Source organism: Phyllostomus hastatus, unplaced genomic scaffold, assembly GCF_019186645.2.
Source record: "Phyllostomus hastatus isolate PE091 unplaced genomic scaffold, TTU_PhHast_1.1 phas_scaffold_182, whole genome shotgun sequence".
Classification (NCBI taxonomy): domain Eukaryota; kingdom Metazoa; phylum Chordata; class Mammalia; order Chiroptera; family Phyllostomidae; genus Phyllostomus; species Phyllostomus hastatus.
In genome coordinates this window covers 19,986,922-20,008,927 of record NW_025334013.1, presented here as the reverse complement: position 1 = coordinate 20,008,927, position 22,006 = coordinate 19,986,922, and the positions used below count along the sequence as shown (strand labels likewise).

Here is a 22,006-nt window from a genome sequence, read left to right as displayed (position 1 = left end):
CTGCACATTGAGGGCCAGACTCTCAGAGCACCCTGGGAGGCCGAGGCCCCAGCAAGACTGAGATCTGCTTGGGGGAGGGGGCTGTTGAGAGAGTTGGAGGGACAGCACGGAGGTGCTGCCCCACACAGGAGCCTGCTAGGTGGGCGTGTCCCCTCTTTCCACTGAGGACGGTGGTGGCAGGCAAGGAGCAGCCCACCTCTCTCCCTGCAGGCAGTCGTGTAAGGCCGCAGGCTCCACCCCTCTCATTAGTGCCGTGACAGGCAGGCCGTGGGGCTAATTCCTTTCTCCTTGCTCACTTCTCAGGGCAGCAAGGGGGAGCGAGGCTACGCTGGGCCCTCGGGAGAGAAGGGAGAATCGGTGAGTCTGTGTCGCAGCCCAGCGCGGGGGTGGGAGCAGGGCTTCAAACAGAGCCGGTCCCTGCCTGCCGCCCCCACCGCCGCCACCGAGATCTTCCCAGAAGCCTGTGAGGCGGGCACACGACCACTGTTTCCCTGCCCCCTGAGTCACTCCAGCTGCATCTCAAGCAGTCAGCACAGGCTGGTGGCCAGAGCTGTGAGGAGAACCTCAGCAGGATTCATGGAGCCAAAGGCCTCGGGCTGCCAAGGGGAGGGGTCCAGGAGTCAGCTGGCAGGAGACACCCCCACTCCCACCCCAGCAAAGGCAGGCTGACAGGGGTGGGCAGAGAGGCCCAGGCCTGGGATCTAGACCCTGCTCGGCCACCTGGCCGGCTGCAGGCGCCCAAGCCCAGGCCCACCCTTTGCAGAGCCAGGCCTGCGCTGCGTGCGGGAGCCAGGCTGTTGTCAGACCAGGACCCTGAGGCTCTTGAGGTGGCACGGCTCACCCAGGGCCCTGCAGCTAGTTAGTGACTTAGGGTGCAGCCTGCCTGCAACCCCGAGTCTTCCTGTGATAAACCACCCAAACCTTAGCCTTACCGTCCCCCTCACCCATGTCAGCGAGGCCCCGCCGTGTGTTTATTCAATAACAAATATTTCTCGTGGGCCTGCTGGTCACCCGCCAGGCTCTGGGGGCACTGTGGTGAGTAGAATGGGTGATTGAGTCCCTTGCCCTTGCGGAGTTTACATTCCAGTGGGGGAGGCAGGGAACAGATGAACAAATAAACACATACAAATAATGAGAGATAAGACCGAAGGAGGAATTAGGAGAGGGGCTGGAGCGGCGTGCTGGACTGTAACTCGGAAGGCCAGGGAGGTCTCTGAGGAGGCGACCCGTTTGAGCTCAGTCCCAAATAAAGTGGGGGAGGGGCACGTGGCTGTCTGTACTGGGGAATCCGGAGGGAGAGACCATGGCTGGGGCCGCTGAAGGAACAGCTTTGAGCCGTCTGATGATCTAATGATCTGAGAGACCTAGTGGGATGAGGGCACTCATACAGTGGAGGGCGTTGTAGTGGAGGGTACAGTTGTGCGAAGGCCCAGGATGTGGGTGTGGGAAGTGTCTCAGGACACAGTGGGCTAACCGAGCAAGGCAGAAGGTAAGAAAGGGGGAGGGAAGCGAGTGGGGAGGGGTGGGGGGTCGGTACCGGATCACAGAATGCCTCCCACCTGGCACTGGTGGCCAGCGTGATCCTCATTCAGGCGGCAGCGGGGAACCATGGGAGGTTTTGAAGCAAGAGTGTTACAATCCAAGCTACGCTGAAGAAGAGAGGGCAGCCGGTGGCTGGCTGGACTGCAGGGAGCCAGGAGCGGGCAGGACTAGTGAAGAGGCTAGTCCAGTAGCTCAGACAAGAGAGGGGAAGCCTGAACAGACCAGGGGGAGGAGTCCTGCTGGCCTAGAGGGGCCTCCCACCGCACCTCCTGCCTCTACACCCCATCCGTCCTCTGCCCCGTCCTCTCGTTGCCCACGCCTCCAGTCAGAGTGATCAATTTTGCTCTCTTTTTTTGGTCTCCAGGGCCCACCAGGTTCTGAAGGCCTCCCAGGTCCCCCAGGCCCAGCGGTGAGTAAAGGAGGGGCGGGGAGATGTGGACCTGGAGACCCTGGGTCCTGGTGCTGCCCCAATATCTGAGGCAGGAAGGTTGAGTTCCAGCTGCATTGTCCTCTGTGATGACAGGGTCCCCGAGGAGAAAGAGGACCCCAAGGGAGTTCGGGTGAGAAGGGTGACCAGGTGAGTGGCAACTAGGACGCGGCTAGCCATCCTGGCCACAGCGGATGGTTGGGGGGAAGTGGGGGTGGGGTGGGAGGAGTAGGGTCATCTCATTGGTGGAGGGCGGACCAGCGCTGGCCTCCCAGCCCCAATCCACCTCGAGTTGTAACCCCCGACCTCATGCCCAGAGCCTCACCTGCTGGCCACCTTGGGCCAAGTGGAAGGCAAGGCCCCATGTCTAGAAGCAATACCATCCTGTCCCTCTTTCTACCTGCCGGCCAGGTAGGACAGAAGGGGCAGCACAGCAAACTGTCCTTCCCTTCTTCCCGCAGGGATTTCAAGGCCAGCCAGGCTTTCCGGGCCCCCCGGTGAGTGGAGGCGCAAGGCCAGCTCTGTCCAATGTGATCCCGCCTGGGAGGGGGGCGGGCCTGCCCAGGCCAGACTCAGCAGGATGGGCCCGAGGAGGGGAGGGAAGGGGCACGAGAGGAACAGCCTGGGTGGCCAGGCCTGATGCCAGGAGCCAGGGCCTGGAGAGCAGGGCCTCCTGGGTGGGCCCCAGCCCAGCAGGCCGGCAGACTCGGTGCTCCTGGGTGGTGTTTCTAGAAAGCATCAACAACGGGAAAGCACAGGCAGCAGGAAGAAGGAGGGGAGCCTCCCCCGCCCCGCCCCCCGCAGCCCCACGTTCATTCCTGCCTGGTCCTCTGTTCATAGGGTCCCCCTGGATTCCCAGGCAAAGCAGGAGCACCGGGCCCACCGGGACCCCCAGCGGAAAAGGTGAGCAGGACTCCCTGTTGGCCACAGTCCCAGATCTGAGCTGTTCGGCTCCCACCCCCTGCTCTATCCCCGGCAGCAAGCCTTTGGGGGCTCAGGAACTGCCTCCGTCACACTGAGGGAGGGGGAGGGGAGCCCTCCAGGGTGGCCCTAGCACCTCCCCTGCTAGCAAACCAGTGGGTTGCTAGGGATGGGCCCAGAACACCCGCCAGCCTGAGGCCAGGTCTCTGCCTGATGGGGGAGGGTGGGAGGGAGGAGGCAGAGGGGCGCAGTGAGAGCTGGGTGACTAGGATGCCACAGGCCGCCAAGGCCAGCTTCATCTCCTCCAGGGGGAAGGCGGGGAGTTGAGGTGGGGGAAGCGAGCCCACACTGGGAGTCTGGGAAGCCCCAAGGCAGCGGGAAGAGCTGTGCCATTTGTCTTCTGGGTCTGACAAGAGCAGGAAGAGGCTAGCCTGGAGGTATTGTCCCCAGGGGCCCAGAGAGTGACCTAGTGACAAGGGTGGGAGGGGGCAGCAGCCTGGGGAGCCCCCACACTGGCTTCCCCCAGGTTTGGCTTGCGAAACTGCCCTGGTGTGGGGAGGGCTGACGTTCCTGTTTCAGCCCAATCGCTGGGCTTCGTGGATGCGACGGCTGGGTGGTGTGATGAGGCCCCAAGATGCACTGCGAGCACCCACATGGGGACCCTCTTTCGTTGGGGAGCCCACATGGCACAGCAGAAACGACTTCCTGAGGGGCTTCTCTTGGTCTAAGCACTCTCTGTTCAAGTAAGGAAATGAGGCCCGGAGGCCGGGGCACGTAGCAAGGTGGAAGGTAAAGCCAAGACTTCCCTCCCAGCCAAGCAGAGCCCCCAGGCTGCTTCCAGAACCAGGGCCCACCAGCCGTGGTGGAGGCCACCTCCTGGCCCTTCTCTGGGAGGGACCTGGGTGGCAGCCCTCTGTGCGGGCTCTGCACTCCAGGGCTGCCTGCTCACCTTAGGCGGGTCATTGTAGACAACCCCAAACCTCTGGCCAGCGGTTCCTCCCCATTCCCTGTGGAGCTGACATTTTTCTGGGGCTGGGCTGACCCCTCCTGGTGGCTGGTGGCATTGCAATACCAGCCCGAGCTCTTTTTTTCCATCCCCCTCTGAGCCATTTCCAGCTGGACCCCTTCCCCTTGACCACCTCACAGCCGCTGCTCCAGGGCAGCCACCCCCTCTGCACTGGAGAAGGCAGCAGCCCTCCTCACAGGGATGCCTGCCTACCCCATTCTCCCGTAAACACGCTAATTCAAAGGGCCATTCTCATCACTCCCCTTCTTTGAAATGTTAATGGCTCCCCCGTGCCTGTAGCAGTGTTTCCACTGTGTTTTGTAGTCCTCCAGTCTCATTGCACAGGAGCTCATGAGAACCCTCAGTCTATAAAACAGATGCAAGTGTAGCTTCTCTGGCTAAGGCAAGGGTAGGGCGTCCCTGAGTTTCCCCTCTGGGCCCCCACTTTGTGCCCTTAGCTCCCAGGCCCCCCAGGCCCCCCAGGGCGCTGAGAAGTACTATTTGAAAATAGCCGTCTTTTCAGTAAAATTGAGCACGGCGTGCAGGGCCCACAGCCAACCAGGCCCCAATGCCTCCAGCCTCCTCTCCCACCCATCACACGGGCTCCCAAGACACCGTGGCTGGGCCAGGCGTGTAACTGCTTCTGAGTCCTTGCCTTCTCTGTGGTTCCCTTGGCGTGCCCTGTTCCCCCTCTCCAACTGCCCAGACCTCGGACGCCCTTCAGAGTCTAGCATCCGGTGACACTTCGGTGACACTTCCCTTGGCCCTGGCCTGAGGGAGCTTCTCCATCCTCTGAGCTCCTGTAGCCCCTTATTTCCACAGCGCACAGGGACTCTTGCATTGTCCCTTACTGTGAGCCTCTGAGCTCCTTGAGGACAGGGACCCCCTTCTCATCTGGGAGAGGCGGAGGCTATACAGCACTGGGTGCCTTGCTGGAGCCGATGTGAGGTGAACGCCTCAGTTCGCACCCGCTACTGAGCGCCCACCGTGCCAGCCCCTGGTCAGCCCTGGAGAGGATGCTGGACTTCTCAGGCTCTGCCCCTTCCTCGTGGAGCAGTGAGGAATGCCGTGTGGATAAAGATAGACCCCCTTGGGGGAGTGCTGTGTGGAGTACAGCTGCGTGGTCCAGAGTAGAACTGGGAGACCGAAGCCAGCCATCCCAACCTGCAGTAGTCGCCGCAGGCGTGGCCCAGGGCTGTGTCTCCGGCGTGGGCTGAGGCCCTGCTGACTCTGCTGGGGGCTTGTTTCCAGGGCAGCGAAGGGATTCGAGGCCCATCAGGCATGCCTGGGCCCCCTGGACCACCAGGACCTCCCGGAATTCAGGTAAGTGTGTGCCCCCTTAGCCTGGCGGGCGTGGGTTATGTGTGCATGTACACACAGGTGCATGTGTGCGCGTGTGTATTCGGTAGGGCAGGGAGTTGGGTGAGGGGCAGAGAGGCTGGGGGGCCAGGTGAGGCCTCACTGCTCCGAGGGTTCCAGCACGGTCATGTGGAAACACCTTTTCCTGTTTCCAGGGCCCCGCCGGCCTGGACGGTCTGGATGGGAAGGACGGCAAGCCCGGCTTGAGGGTGAGACGATGGGCAGGGAGGGCGCCCCCTTCCTTCTCCAAGAGCCAAAGTCGAGGGAGCCCCGATGAAGGGAACTGAAGCGGCCCTCACCTCTGTTGTGGGCGCCCACGCCTTCCCTCGGCCTGCCTCTCACCACACCCCACCTCCCTGATGGCACCAGAGTGCCATGGTGTCTCAGTTCTCCTGGTAGCCTTAGCCCCCTTGGATGAGCCAGGCCTCGCCGAAGGCAGGGCAGCGACGTGAGTAAATTCCTGTCCAGAAACTCAGACAGCTAAAGGAACTAGTGTCCCTTGGGGCCCCGCTTGTGTTGGATACCTGGCTCAGAGCCTGCTCCCCCAGGCAGGGTGGGCTGGGTGGTCACAGTGACATAAGGGACCTAGACTCCAGCCCTGTCTGCAGCTCCTGCTGTCTGGAACCAATGCTCCCAGCTTTTGAGTGGACACATTAACCCAAGGGACCCAACTAGGCTAGTGTCGTAAGAAACCAGGTTGCAGGTGTGGAAGGACTCGAGCCAGCCTGGCCCCTTGGGTCTGATTTTGCTGGGGCATCTGAAAGGGATGGGGCCACAGCAAAGGGCAGAGCATCCAGGGCAACCCCATTCTGTACCCAAAAGAAGGAAACCTGAGGTCCAGAGAGGGTGGGTAGGATTCATGCAGGGGCCATAGCCAGTCAGAAGCTGAGCCGAGCTAGGAGTCTTCCCTCTGCCCCACAGGACCTCCCTCCATCCTGGGGCAGCTGGGGGAGGGGCTGGAGAAGGGAGAAACATTGGTGAATGAGTTGGGTACAAGCTAGACAGAGCTCCTGCCTCAATGCCCCTGCTCTTTCCCTAGGGAGACCCCGGTGTCGCTGGCCCACCTGGACTCATGGGACCCCCGGTAAGTTGAGCTTCAGGGAGGAGCTGGGAGCTGGGAGGTGCCAAAGCTGAGCCAGCCTAGCTCTGCTGTGGTGCGTGGGGTAGGTGGTGCGTGGGGTAGGTGGTGCGTGGGGTAGCTCGGATCCTCCATAGGTTGGTCTGGTTTGTTTAACCCGAAGGACGATGGGAAGGGGCCTCTGGTGGAGGCAAGGGATGTGGCAACTCCCTGCTTTTTTCCCAGGGTTTCAAGGGGAAAACAGGACTTCCTGGCCTTCCAGGACCAAAGGTAAGGGCCTGGTGACCTCTGCCAAGCAGGTTTTCTTGGCTCTTCTCAACACCTGACCCGAGACAAATGCGGCACCCCAGACAGACTGGATGTACCACCTGATCCTGGGCTGAGATGCCGTCCCAGCACCCAAGCCTCCTGAGGCCGCCGGTGCCTGGCAGACCGGGTCAGGGCTTCCCCAGTCCATCAGGCTGAGGGTCTCAGAGGGCCTCGGGCCAGAGCTGGGGCAAGTGGCCAGACCTCTCGGGTGGGGTTAGCGTGGGGTGGGGAGGAGCCAGGTGGCAGTCTGGCAGCTCCAGTTCCCTCTCTCTTTCAGGGCGACTGTGGACAGCCAGGTCCCCCAGGGAGCAGCGGCCGGCCCGGGGCTGAGGTAAGGGCTGGGGACCTACACGTGCTGCCTTCAGACAGCCTCTGGGCTCTGCCAACCTGGGATGCAGCCACTCCCTCTCGCTCGCCAGCAAAGCAGCTGTCTTCTCTCCTGGGCCTTCTGGGGGAGGTTTTGCCCAGCATGGCACATCTTGTCTTTCTCCCTCCTCTTAAGGGTTGTAACGGTTCCCCTTTCCATGGGCTGTTGGGTTGCGAGCCTACAAAGGCAGGGCTTGGACACCCCGGGCTGGGGGCTCTGTCTGGCCCTTGTACTCACGGGCAGGGCTGGTGCCCCGGGCCCCGGAAGGCTTACCCCTGGAGCCCAGGGCTTGGCTCAGCTCCCTGGACCGTTGGCATTCCACCTGCTCCGCTCAGGCTCCCACCCCCAACATCCTCGGGTGTGTGATTCTGTTTCTATGTCTTTTCTTTTTCCCTTCTGGCTCCTGCAGGGTGAGCCTGGTGCCATGGGACCCCAGGGAAGACCCGGCCCCCCTGGCCACGCTGTGAGTTCTCTGTTTCTGTGTCTGCCCCTAGGGGAGTGAGGATTCCGCTGGAGCTGGGTGCCGGTGGGCCAGCTGGCGACTGCCTGACCCCGGGAGCAGCCCCCAGCTGCGCAGAGCTCCATGGGACTTTGGGCTCACCCAGCCCAGCGGTTCCCAGGCTTTTTGCCGTTTTCTTATTTTCTGGGTCCCTTTGAATTTACTTATCAAACAAAGGTCATTCAGTTATTCAACAAATAATTACTGGGCACCTGCTCCATGCCAGGCATGGTTTCAAGCTCAGGACTAAGGCAGCGGGGAAGATAGACGTGGTCCCCCCCATCCCAGAACTTCTGTGCAGGCACAACAAGCAAACTCACGTGGAAGTGATGTGGTGTCACGGGAGGTGGGGGGACCAGAGGTGACTCCAGAGGAACCTTTGACAAGAAGGAGCCAGTTGTCCAGCAGCCCTGGGGAAGAGCATCCAGGTCGGGGGTGGGGAGGGGGGAGGAGAGCAGATGGTGCAAAGCGCCTGATACGGGGAGGGGCTTGTGTATTTGGGGAGCCCAAGATCAGCGCAGCTGGAGTGGAGTTCAAGGAGGATGGGAGTGGGCACGGGGAAACTGAGCTCGGAAAGGACACGACGCACATGGCGTGGGGGCCAAGGGTGGAGCGGGGCAGCAGTGCCCTGACCTGGCATGTGATTAGAGGCAGCGGTCCTGCTAGTGACCTGCATGGGGCGGGGAGGCAGGGAGAGTGGAAAGAGGGCAATCGAGGGTGACCCCGTGTTGGGTTGCACGTCAGTGGGTGGTCTATTTACTGAGATCAGAGAGGATATTTACTAAGCAATAATGGATTTTCCGTCTACCTCACTCATCAGCAATGTAGACGACGGCCAATGGGCGCCTTTGGTCAGTGTGAAGGCGCCGAGCTGGTGGGGTTCCCGAGGAAAGCAAATAAAGGCACTGGCATTTTATTGCAGCCCTACTGTGGCAGGCTGTAGAGCTGCAGGCTTTGGGAAGTGTTAAAAATAGTTTATGACCAAGAAACAGAACTCACAGGTCTTCATCACTATTTTTAGAGATCTCAAGGGGTCCAAAGGCCTCCGGCTGGGGACCGAAGGTCCAGCTCAGACCCTCTCACGCTACAGATGGAGGGAGAAGTCACACACTCCGAATTATGTCCCCACTGGAGACTCATTCAGGGGCTAGGGACAAGGGGGATACAGGGCTCCTCTTCCCTCCTCTGTCTGCCCAGCCCTGCCCCCTGCTGTGTGCCAGTCTCAGTGCTGGACATTCCTGTCCAGGAGACTTCAGAAGAGTACAGCAGAGACCACGCCCCCAGAACGTGCCATGTGGGAGAGTGCGGGGAGTGTGCTCTGAGAGAGATGTGTGCCCTGGGAGCCCTGGGTAGCTCTGGTGGCGCTGTTCAGGGAGGTGACATTAGATCTGTTTCTCAGCTGCAGATGGGGGGGGGGGGGCCTTTGGGCAAGGGCCAGCCCAGGCAGGGCAGGAGCACTCCTGCGTGTTCATGTTCAAATTGCCGTCCTCCCGTGGTAGGGAGGCTGCAGGAGACCGGGAGGCCTGGGGTTGGTGCTGAGCCCCTGCCCCTCATGCCCTGCTGCGCGGACCCCCACTTCTGCTCTTCACCTCCGCCTCCGCAGAAGGCAGGCGGGGGTTAGGGTGGGGCTCGGGAGACACCTAAGCCAATGATGTGGGTAACTCCCTCAGGCCTTTGCTCCCCATCATCCCCTCAGCACAGCCCCGGATGTACCATTGCATGAGCGGCTGGCACCAGGGGCCTGTGAGCATAGGGACCCCCAGGACTCAGCTCTGGCACAAATCTTTTAGCAGAAGCTCAAGTGCAACACCCGAAGGGAAGGAGGATTTAGGATGAAGGTTGGGGCTTGTTCCTGCTGTCGTCCCTCCGCACCTCCCGGAGGCCTTGTTACGAGAGATTCTTTTCAATCCACTGACTTTGCCTCTCTTTAGGGACCAGCGGGGCCTCCAGGCCAGCCAGGCCCAGCTGGGATTTCTGCAGTGGTGAGTGACAGGCGCCCCCCCCTCCCCTCCCCCACACCAGGAATTTGGCTCTGCTCTGCTCTGGGCTCCTTTTGGAGGGAGCTTGGGGGATGGAGAATAGCTTGTCCCCATCGCTCTCCTTTTCTGGTCAGCCTCTCTTGCCTCCAGAGGCCTCCCCCACTGGCATGTGCTGAAGGCCTTGGAGAGGGCCACAGGCCATCCCAGGGTCCCGTCTCAAGTTCAGGAGGCACCAGCTCCCCCTGTGGGACCTGGGGGTTGGCGGGTGTGGTTCCTGGCACGCAGCATCTGCCCCTGGCATTGTGGGGTTCGTTTTTGTCCCTCCCCTCCCTTGTCACCATGCTCCCTTTTCTCCAGGGCCCGAAGGGAGACCGGGGAGCCACTGGGGAAAGGGGCCTTTCAGGCCTCCCGGGCCAGCCTGGCCCACCTGGACACCCCGGCCCTCCGGTAAGACCCGCCTGCTCAGGCACCGCCCCAGGGGAAAGGGCCCGTTGGCTTTGTCAGTTGAGAGCCGCACTGCATGTGTGGGGGCTCCTGGGAAGGAGGGGCTGTTTGCGTGGAAAAGGGCAGCATGAGCTTGTGCCTGAAGATCCCATCATGTTCGGAAGGAGGGACAAGCTCAGTCAGCAGGCACCGCTGTGCCCACTGCGCACCAGGCTGCTGCTGCTGACCACCGGAGACGCGGGTAGAGCTCCCTCCACGCGGTGTCGGGCAGGGGACACTTGGCCCCGCCCCTCCGCAGCGAGCTTGTGGGTGACCACAGAAAATGTGTAAATGTCAGGAATTAGAAACACAGTGCTATTACTGAATGAAGCTTTCTCAGCGACTCGGAAACCACTGATAATGTGTTGAATGAAGAACCAAGGGCGTGGCATCTGTCGTTTCATCTGTACTGCAACCTTATTTAGTCGGTCCGATTGTCCCCATTGTACAGACGAGGAAACCAAAGTTCGGCAAGGTTAAGTAGGGTGTCCAGAGCCACACAGCTGGTGAGTGGGACAGCCTGTCTGATGCCAGAACTTTCGAGTCAGACACGCTGCCGTACTCCCTCCCCAAAGGTCCCGGATGGGCGAACCGGGGAGGTGGGCCGACAGTCAGTCTCAGGGAAGAGAGTCAGTGGGCGGAGCTGAGGCAGAGAGCCAGGTGTCCCAGCCCCCATGTCACGGCACTTTCCAGCAAAGCACACTTTCTTTTGCGGAGCGATAGCCATGACCCTGGGGCTGGGGCCCTAGACTGGGGCGGGTATGACCCCAGCAGAGTGAGCTGTACATCCTGGTCAGCCCATGTGCCAAGAGGGCCAAGTCTCACCTGCCACTCCCTCGCACTCCTGCCAGGGACTGTGGGCAGGCAGGTCCCTCCGTCCCTCCCCTTCCCTGCCTGCAGGCTCAGGAGCCTCCGGGACCCCTGGATGAATCTGCCAGGTTGCCTTGCAATTCCTCTTCCCCAGCGCCCACACAAGTGGGTGGGTGGGGCCCAGGAGGGAGCCTCTCCTGTCCTAGGGGGGGAGCAGGCTCACCTGACCAGATCTGCAGTTCACACCTTCATTCAACAAACATGTAACATACACTCAGAGCCAGAGACTGCAGGATGCTGGGTCTCAGGCAGAGAGGTGTGGTCGGCTCTTCCTAGTAGGGCCCAGTGGGCGGGGGCGGGGGGAGCCTGGAGCTGTCAAGTGTGGCAAGTGAGGGACTCTGGGACAAGACAGGAGTGTGGGGCAGGGGTCTAAGTTTCCATGCCTGTGCCCAGAGTGTCCCGGAGGGAGGGGGAGGGCCATGACCCATTGGTGGAATGGGGGCTGGGCACGCTGGGTGCGCCAAGCGAAGCATGTGACGTCCAGCTGGGTTGGCACTCATGGCATTTTTATTGCTCTTACTTCCCAGGGTGAGCCTGGTGCGGATGGTGCGGCCGGCAAAGAGGTACCGTTCGTGCTAACTTGTCCTCTTCCCGTGGGAGCACCGCTTCGTGCTCCTGGCCCTAACCTGGCCCCTCCTCATCCACTCAGTCACCCTCTCAGCATGCAGACTGTCCCGGGACAGACTATATATGGGGCCCTGTGCCCGTGTCGCTCGGGGGAGAGGAGCTGGGCTGCAGGGCGTGAGGATGGGAGCGCGACTTGTTTTTCATTATTTTTTTAAACCATGTGTCTGGTCAAAAAGAGACAATAGTAAAAATAAATTCCAAACACACATTTCCAGGGTGCCAGTGCTTGCCAGGCCCCCCAGTGTGCCACAGATTTGCTCTTTTATTCTAAATTCTCACCTCTTTTTTGAAATTCTCACCTCTTTTTTTCCAAAGATTTTATTCCAAAAAAGATTGGAAAAATCTTTTTTTCCAAAGATTTTATTTATTATTTTTGAGAGAGAGAGAGAAGTGAAGGAGAAAGGGAGAGAGACATCAACCGGTTGCCTCTTGTACAGCCCCATCTGGGGACCTGGCTGCGGATCGAGCCGGCAACCCTTGGTTAGCAGGCCAGCGCTCAATCCGCTGAGCCACGCCGGCCAGGGCTCACCTCTTTTTGTCTGTAACAAAGGACCCAACATAATAATACATCTCCATGCCATGGGGGACACCAGTTTCCTTTCCAGCTGTCCACCATCCTGTTAATAGGGAGGCTCTTGTCTTTTCTCATACAGAGCCCAGCTAGACCTAGCGCAAGGGCCTGAGGCTGTGGACGGTGGTCCTTTCATGGGACGTGCCTCCCCTGGGTGGCCTGGAGATGCTGCGTACACTTGACCCCTGACATTTGCTTTCTTCTAGGGACCGCCCGGAAAACAGGGATTCCATGGATCCCCTGGTCCAAAGGTGAGTGGGCACTGAGTGGGTTTGAGAGGAAAAGCTCACAAGTTGGTTAAGCCTGGGCCCAAGCTACGACTTTAGCCATGGAGGGGACACACGGGAAAGGCCAGCAGACAGGGAGAACAAAGTGGGCAGAGCCTGGAACAACCTCATCTCTGAAAACTTCTCACATGGTGCTGTTCCAGGATTCTTAGCTGTCATTGGGGGAATGGAAATTTCAAATTCATTCTCTCATTGATTGATTGATTGACTCATTCATTCATTTATTCATTCATTCATTCTGCAAGCATCTGTTTGTTCTTGCTTCCATGCCAGGCCCTCCGTCCTTGCCTTGGGTAAAAAGAAGTCCCCGAACAACAGATGCTCACTTAGTCCAGTCACACTTACACTAGAGTGTGGCAGGTTTTACTGAAAATGAGACACAGCACTGAGGGATCAGAGGGGGGCACGCTCAGCTCAGCGTGGGAGTCAGGGAAGCTGCACAAAAAACAGGGACATTTCAGCTCCTACCCTTCCCGACAGCATGGATGCACCCGGAGAGCATTATGCTGAGTGAAATAAGTCAGGCGGTGAAAGACAAATCCCATATGATCTCACCTATAAGTGGAACCTAGTCAACAAAACAAACAAGCAAAATATAACCAGAGACATTGAAATACAGAACAAACTGACAGTAACCAGAGGGAAGTGGGAAGGGGCAATGGGGGAGGGGAGGAAGGGTCGTCAAGGAACATGTATAAAGGACACATGGACAAAGCCAAAGGGGGGTAGGATGGAGGGTGGGAGGTGGGGATGGCTGGGATCGGGGGGAGTGTTGGGAGGGAAATGGAGACAATTGTAGTTGAACAACAATAAAAAAGAGAAAAAAATTGAAACAAAACAAAACAGGAACATTTTAGCTGGGTAGTGGAGTGCACTGGGTCCGGAGGAGGGGAAGGGCATCCAGGCGGGGAGGACTGAGAGGGTGCGGCCCAATCAGGGAAGTGTAACCTCTGCCCTCTGGAGGGAGGCGCTCGGGCAGGGAGTGAGACGCTCAGGCAGGGAGTGAGACGGGAGAAGAGGTGGTCGGGACCACATTGTGAATGGTCCCGAATGCATGGCCCAGGAGTTAGGCCTTCATTCGGGGAGCAGTTGGGAATTGTCAAAATTTCTAAGCAGAGAGTAACGCCAGCAGAGCTGTCTTCTTTCTACAGGGACTGTCCTGGCAGTGAGGTGGGGCAACCCGTCAGGATGCTGGGGCCGCAGTCCAGAGGGAGATGCTGGGGGCCTGGTTGCAGGCTGGAGAGAGGGGCAGATGCTGAGACATCACGAGGGAGACTTGACAGTACTTGGCAGTGCTGGACTGTGACTTTCTGTCCTTGCAGGGCGATCCAGGACCTTCAGGACAGAAGGGCCAGGCAGGAGAGAAAGGAAGAGCTGGCATGCCTGGTGGGCCTGGCAAGAGTGGTCCCATGGGGCCTGTTGGGCCACCAGGTCCTGCAGGAGAGAGAGGCCATCCTGGATCTCCAGGGCCTACAGGGAACCCCGGATTGCCCGGGGCTCCTGGCTCCATGGTAAGGGGAGGCTGGCAGCCACGGACACTGTCTGGACATGCAGGGTGGGGCATGGACTGTTTTGGAGCCTTTTGCTGCCATTCTGCAGGAAAGAGCATGATTCCCATACGAGTGGCTCTTACTATGTGTGGGAAGGTGGGGGGTTGGGACCCTCTCCCCAGAAATACACTGATGCACAAAATGGTTTGGACCATTCCCAGGGCGGCAGTTAGGATTAAGTATCTGTGGGTGGCTCTCGGGACCTTTGCTTCCCTCCCGTCCTTTATTTCCATTAAAGTTATTCCCAAGGGAGGCTGGGAAGTGTAATTGAGGCAGGCTTTCTTCTCTTTCCTCAGGGAGACATGGTGAATTACGATGAAATCAAGAGATTCATCAGACAAGAGATCATTAAAATGTTTGATGGTAATTGGTGGCTGCTGGGTGGCACCGGGTGCTGCTTGCCCTTCCCAGCTGCTTCTCCGCCCTGTCCTGGCCTCCTTTTCCTTCAAGCTCAATGTCCTACCCCCTCTCCTCCCATCCCACCCCCACCTTTCAGGCACATGTTCAGTAAGACTTCAGATGTTTCTTGTCACCTGCTCTGTGCAGAGATAAAATGGTTCCCTCCTGCCCTCCCCAAGCCCCCACTGGAGCAAAGGAGACAGACAAGAAAACTGACATCAAATGAGTCTGCATGAAGTGAGCTCTAAATAGTAGGGCGAGCAGCAACCGTAAGACGGCTGCTGCGGTTTCATTTGAAGCTCGCTTTCCTGTTCGTGTGCCGGTCTAGCACTGACTTGCTAGGGAAACAGGCACCCTGTCCGCAGGGGGCTGGACGTTGTGATGGGGAGCAGACCTCGGGTGTCTAGCCAAGAGTCTGGACTCTCATCTGAAGCCAGCGGTGAACCAATGGAAGGTGCTGGAGAAAAGAGCCACTGTAATTAGATCTGCGCTTCAGAAGGGTCACCATGGAGGCCAGGGCACAGGAGGCCCCTTGGATCAACCCCCATGGTCCTGGCTCTGACCGGGTCCCTCTGAAGAAAGGTTGCTCTGAACGCCAAGCTGACTGCCTTTCTGTAGCATCTGGGGTCATTCCAAGTCCCCGGTTGCCCTCTGACCCGTCCCTGTCCTTTCTTGCAGAGAGGATGGCTTACTATACCTCCAGGATTCAGTTCCCTGTGGAGGTGGCGGCAGCTCCCGGACGACCAGGGCCCCCAGGGAAGGATGGTGCTCCCGGCCGGCCAGGCGCTCCAGGGTCACCTGGGCTCCCCGGGCAGATTGGCAGGGAAGGACGGCAGGGCCTGCCGGGAATGAGAGGTAAACCTGCCCTCCAGCTCCCGAAGCGCACACGTGGTTCTTCGGGGCACACGTGAGCACTGTACGAGGCCGGCTGTGCACGTATTTGTGCACGTGTGTGTGTGTCTAATAATCTGAGTGGGTATGCCATTTTTCTCTCAGGAATAGGACTTCTTATTTTATTTCTCTTGTCCTAGGATTGCCTGGTACCAAAGGTGAAAAGGGAGACACTGGTGTTGGTATTGCAGGAGAAAATGGCCTCCCTGGCCCCCCAGGTAGGAAGAGCCAGCATTTAAGACCATGAATCTAGAGCAGCTGAGACCTCCTTTGTTTGTGCTCCTTGCATAACACTGTTGTGTGGACCCTCAAATACCTACAGGCCGATCAGCCAACGTTTACAGTAAAGTGACTGTACAAGACAGTCCGCTAGGGCATGTGTGTGGGGAGTGAAAGACCCAGTGCCGGCCCTCAAGTCCTAAACTGGGCTAGCCAGACGCAGTGGGATAGAGCCGGATGCCGTGGGGCCAGGGACTGTGAGTCAAAGTCCTGCTTGGCATCTCGCCGGCTGTACGACCTTGACCAGGTCACTTAACCCAAGCTGTGTGGCCTGGAAGAGAATGACCAATGCCTGCTGGCCTGGCCCTGAGACCCAGTTCACCACTTAACCACATGCGCCACCTTGCTGAGCCTGTGTCCTCACGTACAAAGTGGGATGACAGTGTCATCGTCACGGAGCTGTGGTGCAGATTCAATGGATGATGCATACAAAGCACTCGGCTGTGTGCCGTGCTCAGTCAAGCCAGCCAGTAGTTCTGTTATTGTTAATTAGTGTAAGCTCTGTTATTGTTAAATTAATGTAAGGGTCCGATCGCGTCTTCATGAGGACATGTTGTGACCCGAGAAGCATTTATCACATGTGAGGTATTTTTGACCATGACCATGATCTCTGCTTTCCTTAAGTCTGGATCTCCTGATTCTCCTTTTCTGGCTCTTCCTGCCCTAGGTCCTCAGGGTCCCCCGGGGTATGGCAAGATGGGCGCAACCGGACCGATGGGCCAACAAGGCATTCCTGGCATCCCTGGCCCCCCGGGCCCCATGGGCCCGCCAGGCAAGGCCGGCCAGTGCAGCCCCTCGGACTGCTTCGGGGCCATGCCCATGGAGCAGCAGTACCCGCCCATGAAAAACATGAAGGGGCCTTTTGGCTGAAATCACCGTCTCCAGCAGATGAAGGACTCCTTTGGGAACAAATGTGATGGGTTGTGAATGTTTCGTTTTTTAATTGCTATTAATATTTTTTTATCAATAAATAAAAAAAGAAAACTCTCTGTAGTCCCAGTCCCAGTGGGGCTTCTCTGGTGCCGCCCCCGATCTCCCTCCCTGTCGTCCTCCTTTGTCATGTGGTCCCAGGGTCCAAAAGGGCATCCCCCTCATGGTCTGCGGTCAAGCAGGGGAGCTGTGGGATGCTGCTGTATCCAGTGTGCCCAGCTCAGCTCTCCAGCTGCTTCCGAGCTGTCCCTTGTCCTCTGGACCCTGTGTCCTGTCCTTCCCAGCACACTTCTCAGAGCCGGAGAAGGGGCGTCACAGAGCCTGTCCCTGCAGTGAGCCAAAAGCAGGTTCAAAGGCCCTGCTCGTAAAGGCCCTTTCCTAGTTGCTTTCCTGAAGAAAACAGTATTTGGTACGCCACCTACTCTTTCCACTCTTTCCATTTCTTGAGTGTGACCCAAAGCTAACCCAGGCTGCACCCTGGGAAACGCCACCCAGTGCTGAAGTGTGTTCACCCTCCTGGCAGCACCTCCCAGCGCTCAGTGTCTCCTCGCTGCTCCAGTAATTCTGTGATTAAAAAGCCCATAAAAATGGGGGAAGGAGAGGCTCCAGCCCCTGGCCTGGGCAATGAGGGAACGCTTCTCTGGGAAGTGAGACGGAGCCTCCCTCCTAGACGGACTCAGGGACCTGCCACCAGCTCTCCTGGACTGCACATGGCAGCTTCTGTTACTCTCTGTTACTCTGACAGATTTCTGGGCTTTCGGAAACAGGTTGCATCCATACCAAACGGTCGTTAGGCAAGCCCTGATTGGATCTAAAAATTGGATCTAAGTTTAGATAGGATCAAAGGGTCCTCAAAGCCTACTGGAAGTCCGGCGATCTCTCTCCTGTCTCTTCAGTATGTAAAAAGGCTAGGAAGGAGAAAAAGTAAGTGGAATACTACTGAAACATTCCATCCCAAGTTTCCCTTTCTCTAGTTGTCAGATCCCTGTTCTGACGGGCTGGCAGCCCTGTGAGAAAGCAACAGGGCACGTCCAGAGGGACTTCCAAAAAAAGTCTTTTTACTGGCCCCAGCTTTTTGGAAGGCTTATCCAAATTGGATAAACTTCAAAGGGATCCCAGAGCAAGCTCAGAAGTACACCCGGGGTCCAGATTCTTATCCAAATTGCTCAAAGCCTTCAAACTGTCAGATCTCTCCAGAGCTGGTGTTTCCAGCAGTTCTGAAAATTCCCTTCTCCAGCCCTGGCTGGTGTGGCTCAGCGGATTGAGTGCCAGTCTGCGAACCAAAGGGTCGCTGGTTTGATTCCCAGCCAGGGCACAAGCCTGGGTTGCAGGCCAGGTCCTCATTGCGGGGTGTGCGAGAGGCAACCACACATTGATGTTTCTCTTTCTCTTTTTCTCCTTCTCTTCCCCTCTCTCTAAAAATAAATAAATAAAATCTCTTTAAAAAAATTCCCTTCTCTAGTTTGGCCCCAAATAGTAGGAGACCCGCCTGTGGGTGGCTTTTCAGAAACTTTGCCCTATTATTTTTTCCTGCCAGGAGCAGAGGAGTGCTGTGGCTGGGGGAATGAAATAGGGCCGGCTCCCGAGCATGCCCGTGTGTCTCTCATGATGTTTTTAGGGTATAGGAGGAGTCCATTCCCATTTTCTCTCTCCTGGGCAGTTCTTGGTTAACCCTGGTTCTAACATAAGACGTTAAAAAGCAAACCCATCACCTCAGCACTGAAGTAGCAGCCAGTGTGGGACCGTGGATGAGGGCAGGTGTTGAAGTGCCCCCTTGAACAGCCCGCTGCCCTCTCTCGGCTCCTTCTGTGAAGCGTTAACTGGTGATGAGCCGCATGACAAGGAGCCCGTTGGCACCGGTAGAAAGAAAGAGAAGCAAGGACCAGCTGCCGGTCAGGCAGGCTGGCTTTGAAGGCCACAGGGGAAAGTCGCCATGAGGAAACATTTGAGGGCCACTCGGGCACCAATCCTTGCAGAGTAAGTGATCCTTTCTTCCCTTTTGTTCTTGAGTCAAATTCACACTACCCTTAGGACATTTGGTGACAGGCTAGGTTTAAGCTTTCATGATTAGAGTTCTCATCTTCCTGGAGTTTGAAATTGCTGTATTTTCTTGGACCATGAAGAACCAGATGGAAAGTTGAAAAACAGAATTTACAGTCTCTTCTGTTACCATAGTCAGAAAAAAAAAAAAAATCCAGGGATTTCGCTCATGAGTTCAGAAACCGAGTAAGCTTAAGAGAAAGGAAGGAGGGGCGCATGCCTTTCACGCCTTCCGGAGCAGCTTTCTCGCATTCCTGCCCCCGTTAGTCTTTTGTCTCCATTTCTCCGTGTGTTCCAGGCTTTTAAGGCAACACACAGATCACCGAGATTGGCCAAGTCTCACTTGATGAGTCCATTTCCTCTCTCTACTTTGTGCCAGGAGCTGTCTAGGGATTCAGAGGCAAACTAGACAGATATGGTCCCTGCCCCCGCAGTGTCTGTGGGGAGAGCAGACAGTTAAACAAGCAATTACAATGAAGTGGGAGATGATGGGGCAGCGGCAGGCAGCAGGGGAGCACCGAGCCGAGGGACCGAACTGCGTCTAGACAGAGATCGATGTAGGCAGAGGGGGACACGTGCTGAGGTCCAGAGACGACTGAGCACAGTGCGCGGAGTGGTGAGAGGCAGGGGGGTGTGGCTGGAATGCGGAGAGGGAGCGGGGGAGACGTGGGGAGCGAGCCTACGCTGCGAGGGTGTGTCGAATCAGATTTGCCTAAGGTGGAGTCCACGGACAGCGGTGCGAAGAATGGACTGAGAAACCCGTGCTCTGTGGGATGGAGAAACGCTGCTGCCTATTTATTCTGCAGGGGAAAATCCCAAAACGTGATGCCTTCTGGAATTTAAATCTTCCTTTTTGTCACACTCTCCCATCTGCAGAATTTAACAGAATCCATTTAGACTCTTCATACATGGTGTGTTAACCTCTTAACAGACTAGGTCTTTTTGTTGTTCTGAGTAGTTTATGGGAATAAATTACGTTATCAGTGCACTCTCCACATGATTCCAGAACGGAAGGGCAGTATGGCCAGGATGCCACGTCTGCTGTTCTCCTTTTTCTGTCAGTTCAGGGGAAAGCTGCAGATAATCACCCTCTCATCCACCGCATCGAATTGGAATTTAAATTTTGAACTGGCTGTAGTTGGAATCAAAGAGAATTAATTCCATAATAATTAGGTGAGTGTCAGTCTTCCTTCTCAGTAAGCAATACTGGAGCTTGGTGCTGAGCCAGGACGCCTGTGGGAAGGGATGTGTCCCCGGGGAGGAGATATTTTCCAGTGGCTGGGCCTTCCATTGCTTTGCTCTGCCTCACCTCTAACGGGTCAACCACAGGGCTTCCACGCACTCAGGAAAGTGCTCTGTGCTCTAACAAAGGGCTGGAATCCAAGTGTTCTTCTTGGGCTCGGAGCTGAAACAATAACAGGAACCGCCCCACCCACCTCTGTCTAATTCAGGTAGTTGAGGTTTTGGAAATGAGTTGATTGTTTTTCAGTGTTTGGAAGATTCTGATCTCCTTTTTATCCATCTGTCTCCAAAATAAACACACCTGGGCCTGCTGCAGGTCCTCAGAGGCACGGCCCTGGACTTGGCTTTGGCTGGTTTCTGACAGCCTGAGAGATGGCTCGGATGGCTTTGCACCCAAACAGCACAGGCGTCCAACAGACCATTTTCTCCTCAGAGCCCTTTGCTGGGCAGAGGGAGCTCAGGCATGAAATTCTCTTAGGAGTTTAATCCTCCGCACCCAGACAGAGCTTGGCAAGTGATGGGAACTTGGTAGGTTAACGTGCTTGCGGAATACAATGAGCATGTATCACATTCCGCCAGTTGTCACTATTCTCTCTGCCGGCACACATACCTTGACCTTTAGCCCAGACTGCAGGACTTCTTCCTTTCTGAGATTTTGAGTTTGATTCCACCTATTTTTTTGGACTGGGAGGGGGCTGCGTTACAAAGAGAAAGAAGACAGGACCTACTAAATACTAAGTGCTAAGCAGTTAAAAGATTGTGGACCGGGTTCAAATCCCTACTTCTCCATTTATCTTTTCGGTAGCAGAAAAATCACTTAGCCTCTTCTCCTCATTATAAATGGGTAAGAGTATCTTAAAAGATTGTGGTGAAAATGAAACAACGCATTGTACGTACCACAAAATCTGGTACCTAGTAGCATTCAATACAGAATAAAATTACTACTACTACCACTACTAACATTTATTGAATTCATGGCAGGCACTGTTCTAGGTACCGGGGATAGAGAAGTGAAGAAGAAAAGGACAATCCTACAATCGACACATAAACTTTAAAGAGAACAATTCAAATAGTGATAAGTATGAAAAAAAGAGACACAATGCTCTGACGGATGACAAGAATGAAGGGAGCAGGCAGTGCTACTTTAGATGTGGTGTTAAGGAATGTTCCCACAAGGAGGTGATAATCTGAACCACCAGTGACGGGTCAAGGGAAGAACGCTCCAGACAGAAGAGCTAATCCAAAAATCTGGAGGTGGGAATGATCTCGGTATGTTCCAGGGGTGAAGACCAGGCCAGCACGGCAGGAGAGAACTGAGGCCAGCAATGGCAGGAAGTGTGGCTGGAGACATAGACAGGTCGTAGAAGGCCATGAAGTTCATAAGGGTGTGCTTACATGTTATCATAAGTGTTATGGAAAACCTCTGGAGGGGTTTAATCCCAGGAATAACATGATATCATTTACATTTAAGACAATCACTCTGGCTGCTCTTTGAAGTATAGAGTGTGGGGGCCCTGGCCATATGGCTCAGTTGGTTGGAGCATCATCCCATACACCAAAAGGTTGCAGGTTCGATACCTGGTCAGGGCATGTACAGGAGGCAACTAATCCATGTTTCTCTCACACTGATGTTTCTCTCTCTCCTCTCCCATTCTTCTCTCTCTAAAATCAATAAACATATCCTTGGGTGAGGATTTTTTTTAAAAAAGAATAGAGTGTGGGGAAAGAGTGAAAGCAGAGAGGCTATGGTCAGGAGGCTATTGTAATGATCCAGGCCACAGACGATGATATCTTTGACTAGGCTGATCTCGAAAACAGGAAAAAGAGCAGATGTGAGTCTATTTTTGAACTCAAGCAAATGGAGGTGGAATAGTATGTGGAGACACAAAGGCCACGCAAGAATGCTTGTAGGCTTTTTTGGCCTGAGAGACTGGGTGGATTTTCTGCGATGAAGGAGAGGAATGGGTTTGGGGGAAAATACCAAAGAGAACTCATACAAGGCCAGCTAGAATGTAGCAGTAACAGTACCAAGGACAAAGGGAGGCAGGCAAAAGAGCGGCTAACTCTGGAGCTGGGGGGAATGTGAGAGGGTGGACAACGGGATCGGAACTGAGCTGTGAAGTGCCAGCAATAGGAGGGATGCTGGTCCGCTGAAAGGAGTGGTTTGAGCAAAGGTCTGGACAAAAGCAGGTGCAGTAAACTCATTTGTCAAATCTCCACATATTTGTTTCTAACAGCTGGGGAAACCGAGGCTCAGAGAGGTTAAATAACTTGCCCAAGGTCATCCAGTTAGAAAGTGGTAAAATCAATAGTCCACTCCAAAGCAAGAGTGCTGCATGGTGAGACTGGT

The 22,006-nt window shown here is 56.3% G+C and overlaps 1 protein-coding gene across 4 annotated transcripts in view; it reads left to right on the top strand.

The window, feature by feature from the left end:
• The window catches only part of COL16A1 (collagen type XVI alpha 1 chain), a 49,811-nt gene extending 33,384 nt beyond the window's left edge, over positions 1 to 16,427 (top strand). For all 4 annotated transcript variants that reach the window (XM_045859499.1, XM_045859502.1, XM_045859498.1 and 1 more), the window contains 20 exons: positions 304 to 357; positions 1,907 to 1,951; positions 2,066 to 2,119; positions 2,431 to 2,466; positions 2,810 to 2,872; positions 5,148 to 5,219; positions 5,411 to 5,464; positions 6,295 to 6,339; positions 6,559 to 6,603; positions 6,920 to 6,973; positions 7,419 to 7,472; positions 9,440 to 9,490; positions 9,845 to 9,934; positions 11,368 to 11,403; positions 12,245 to 12,289; positions 13,648 to 13,836; positions 14,172 to 14,238; positions 14,953 to 15,129; positions 15,306 to 15,383; positions 16,112 to 16,427. In XM_045859499.1, the coding sequence (XP_045715455.1) occupies positions 304 to 357; positions 1,907 to 1,951; positions 2,066 to 2,119; positions 2,431 to 2,466; positions 2,810 to 2,872; positions 5,148 to 5,219; positions 5,411 to 5,464; positions 6,295 to 6,339; positions 6,559 to 6,603; positions 6,920 to 6,973; positions 7,419 to 7,472; positions 9,440 to 9,490; positions 9,845 to 9,934; positions 11,368 to 11,403; positions 12,245 to 12,289; positions 13,648 to 13,836; positions 14,172 to 14,238; positions 14,953 to 15,129; positions 15,306 to 15,383; positions 16,112 to 16,314 (1,512 nt within the window). In that variant the 3' untranslated portion in view covers positions 16,315 to 16,427. The remainder of the gene's footprint in view (positions 1 to 303; positions 358 to 1,906; positions 1,952 to 2,065; positions 2,120 to 2,430; positions 2,467 to 2,809; positions 2,873 to 5,147; positions 5,220 to 5,410; positions 5,465 to 6,294; positions 6,340 to 6,558; positions 6,604 to 6,919; positions 6,974 to 7,418; positions 7,473 to 9,439; positions 9,491 to 9,844; positions 9,935 to 11,367; positions 11,404 to 12,244; positions 12,290 to 13,647; positions 13,837 to 14,171; positions 14,239 to 14,952; positions 15,130 to 15,305; positions 15,384 to 16,111) is intronic.
• Positions 16,428 to 22,006: the final 5,579 nt, after the last annotated feature.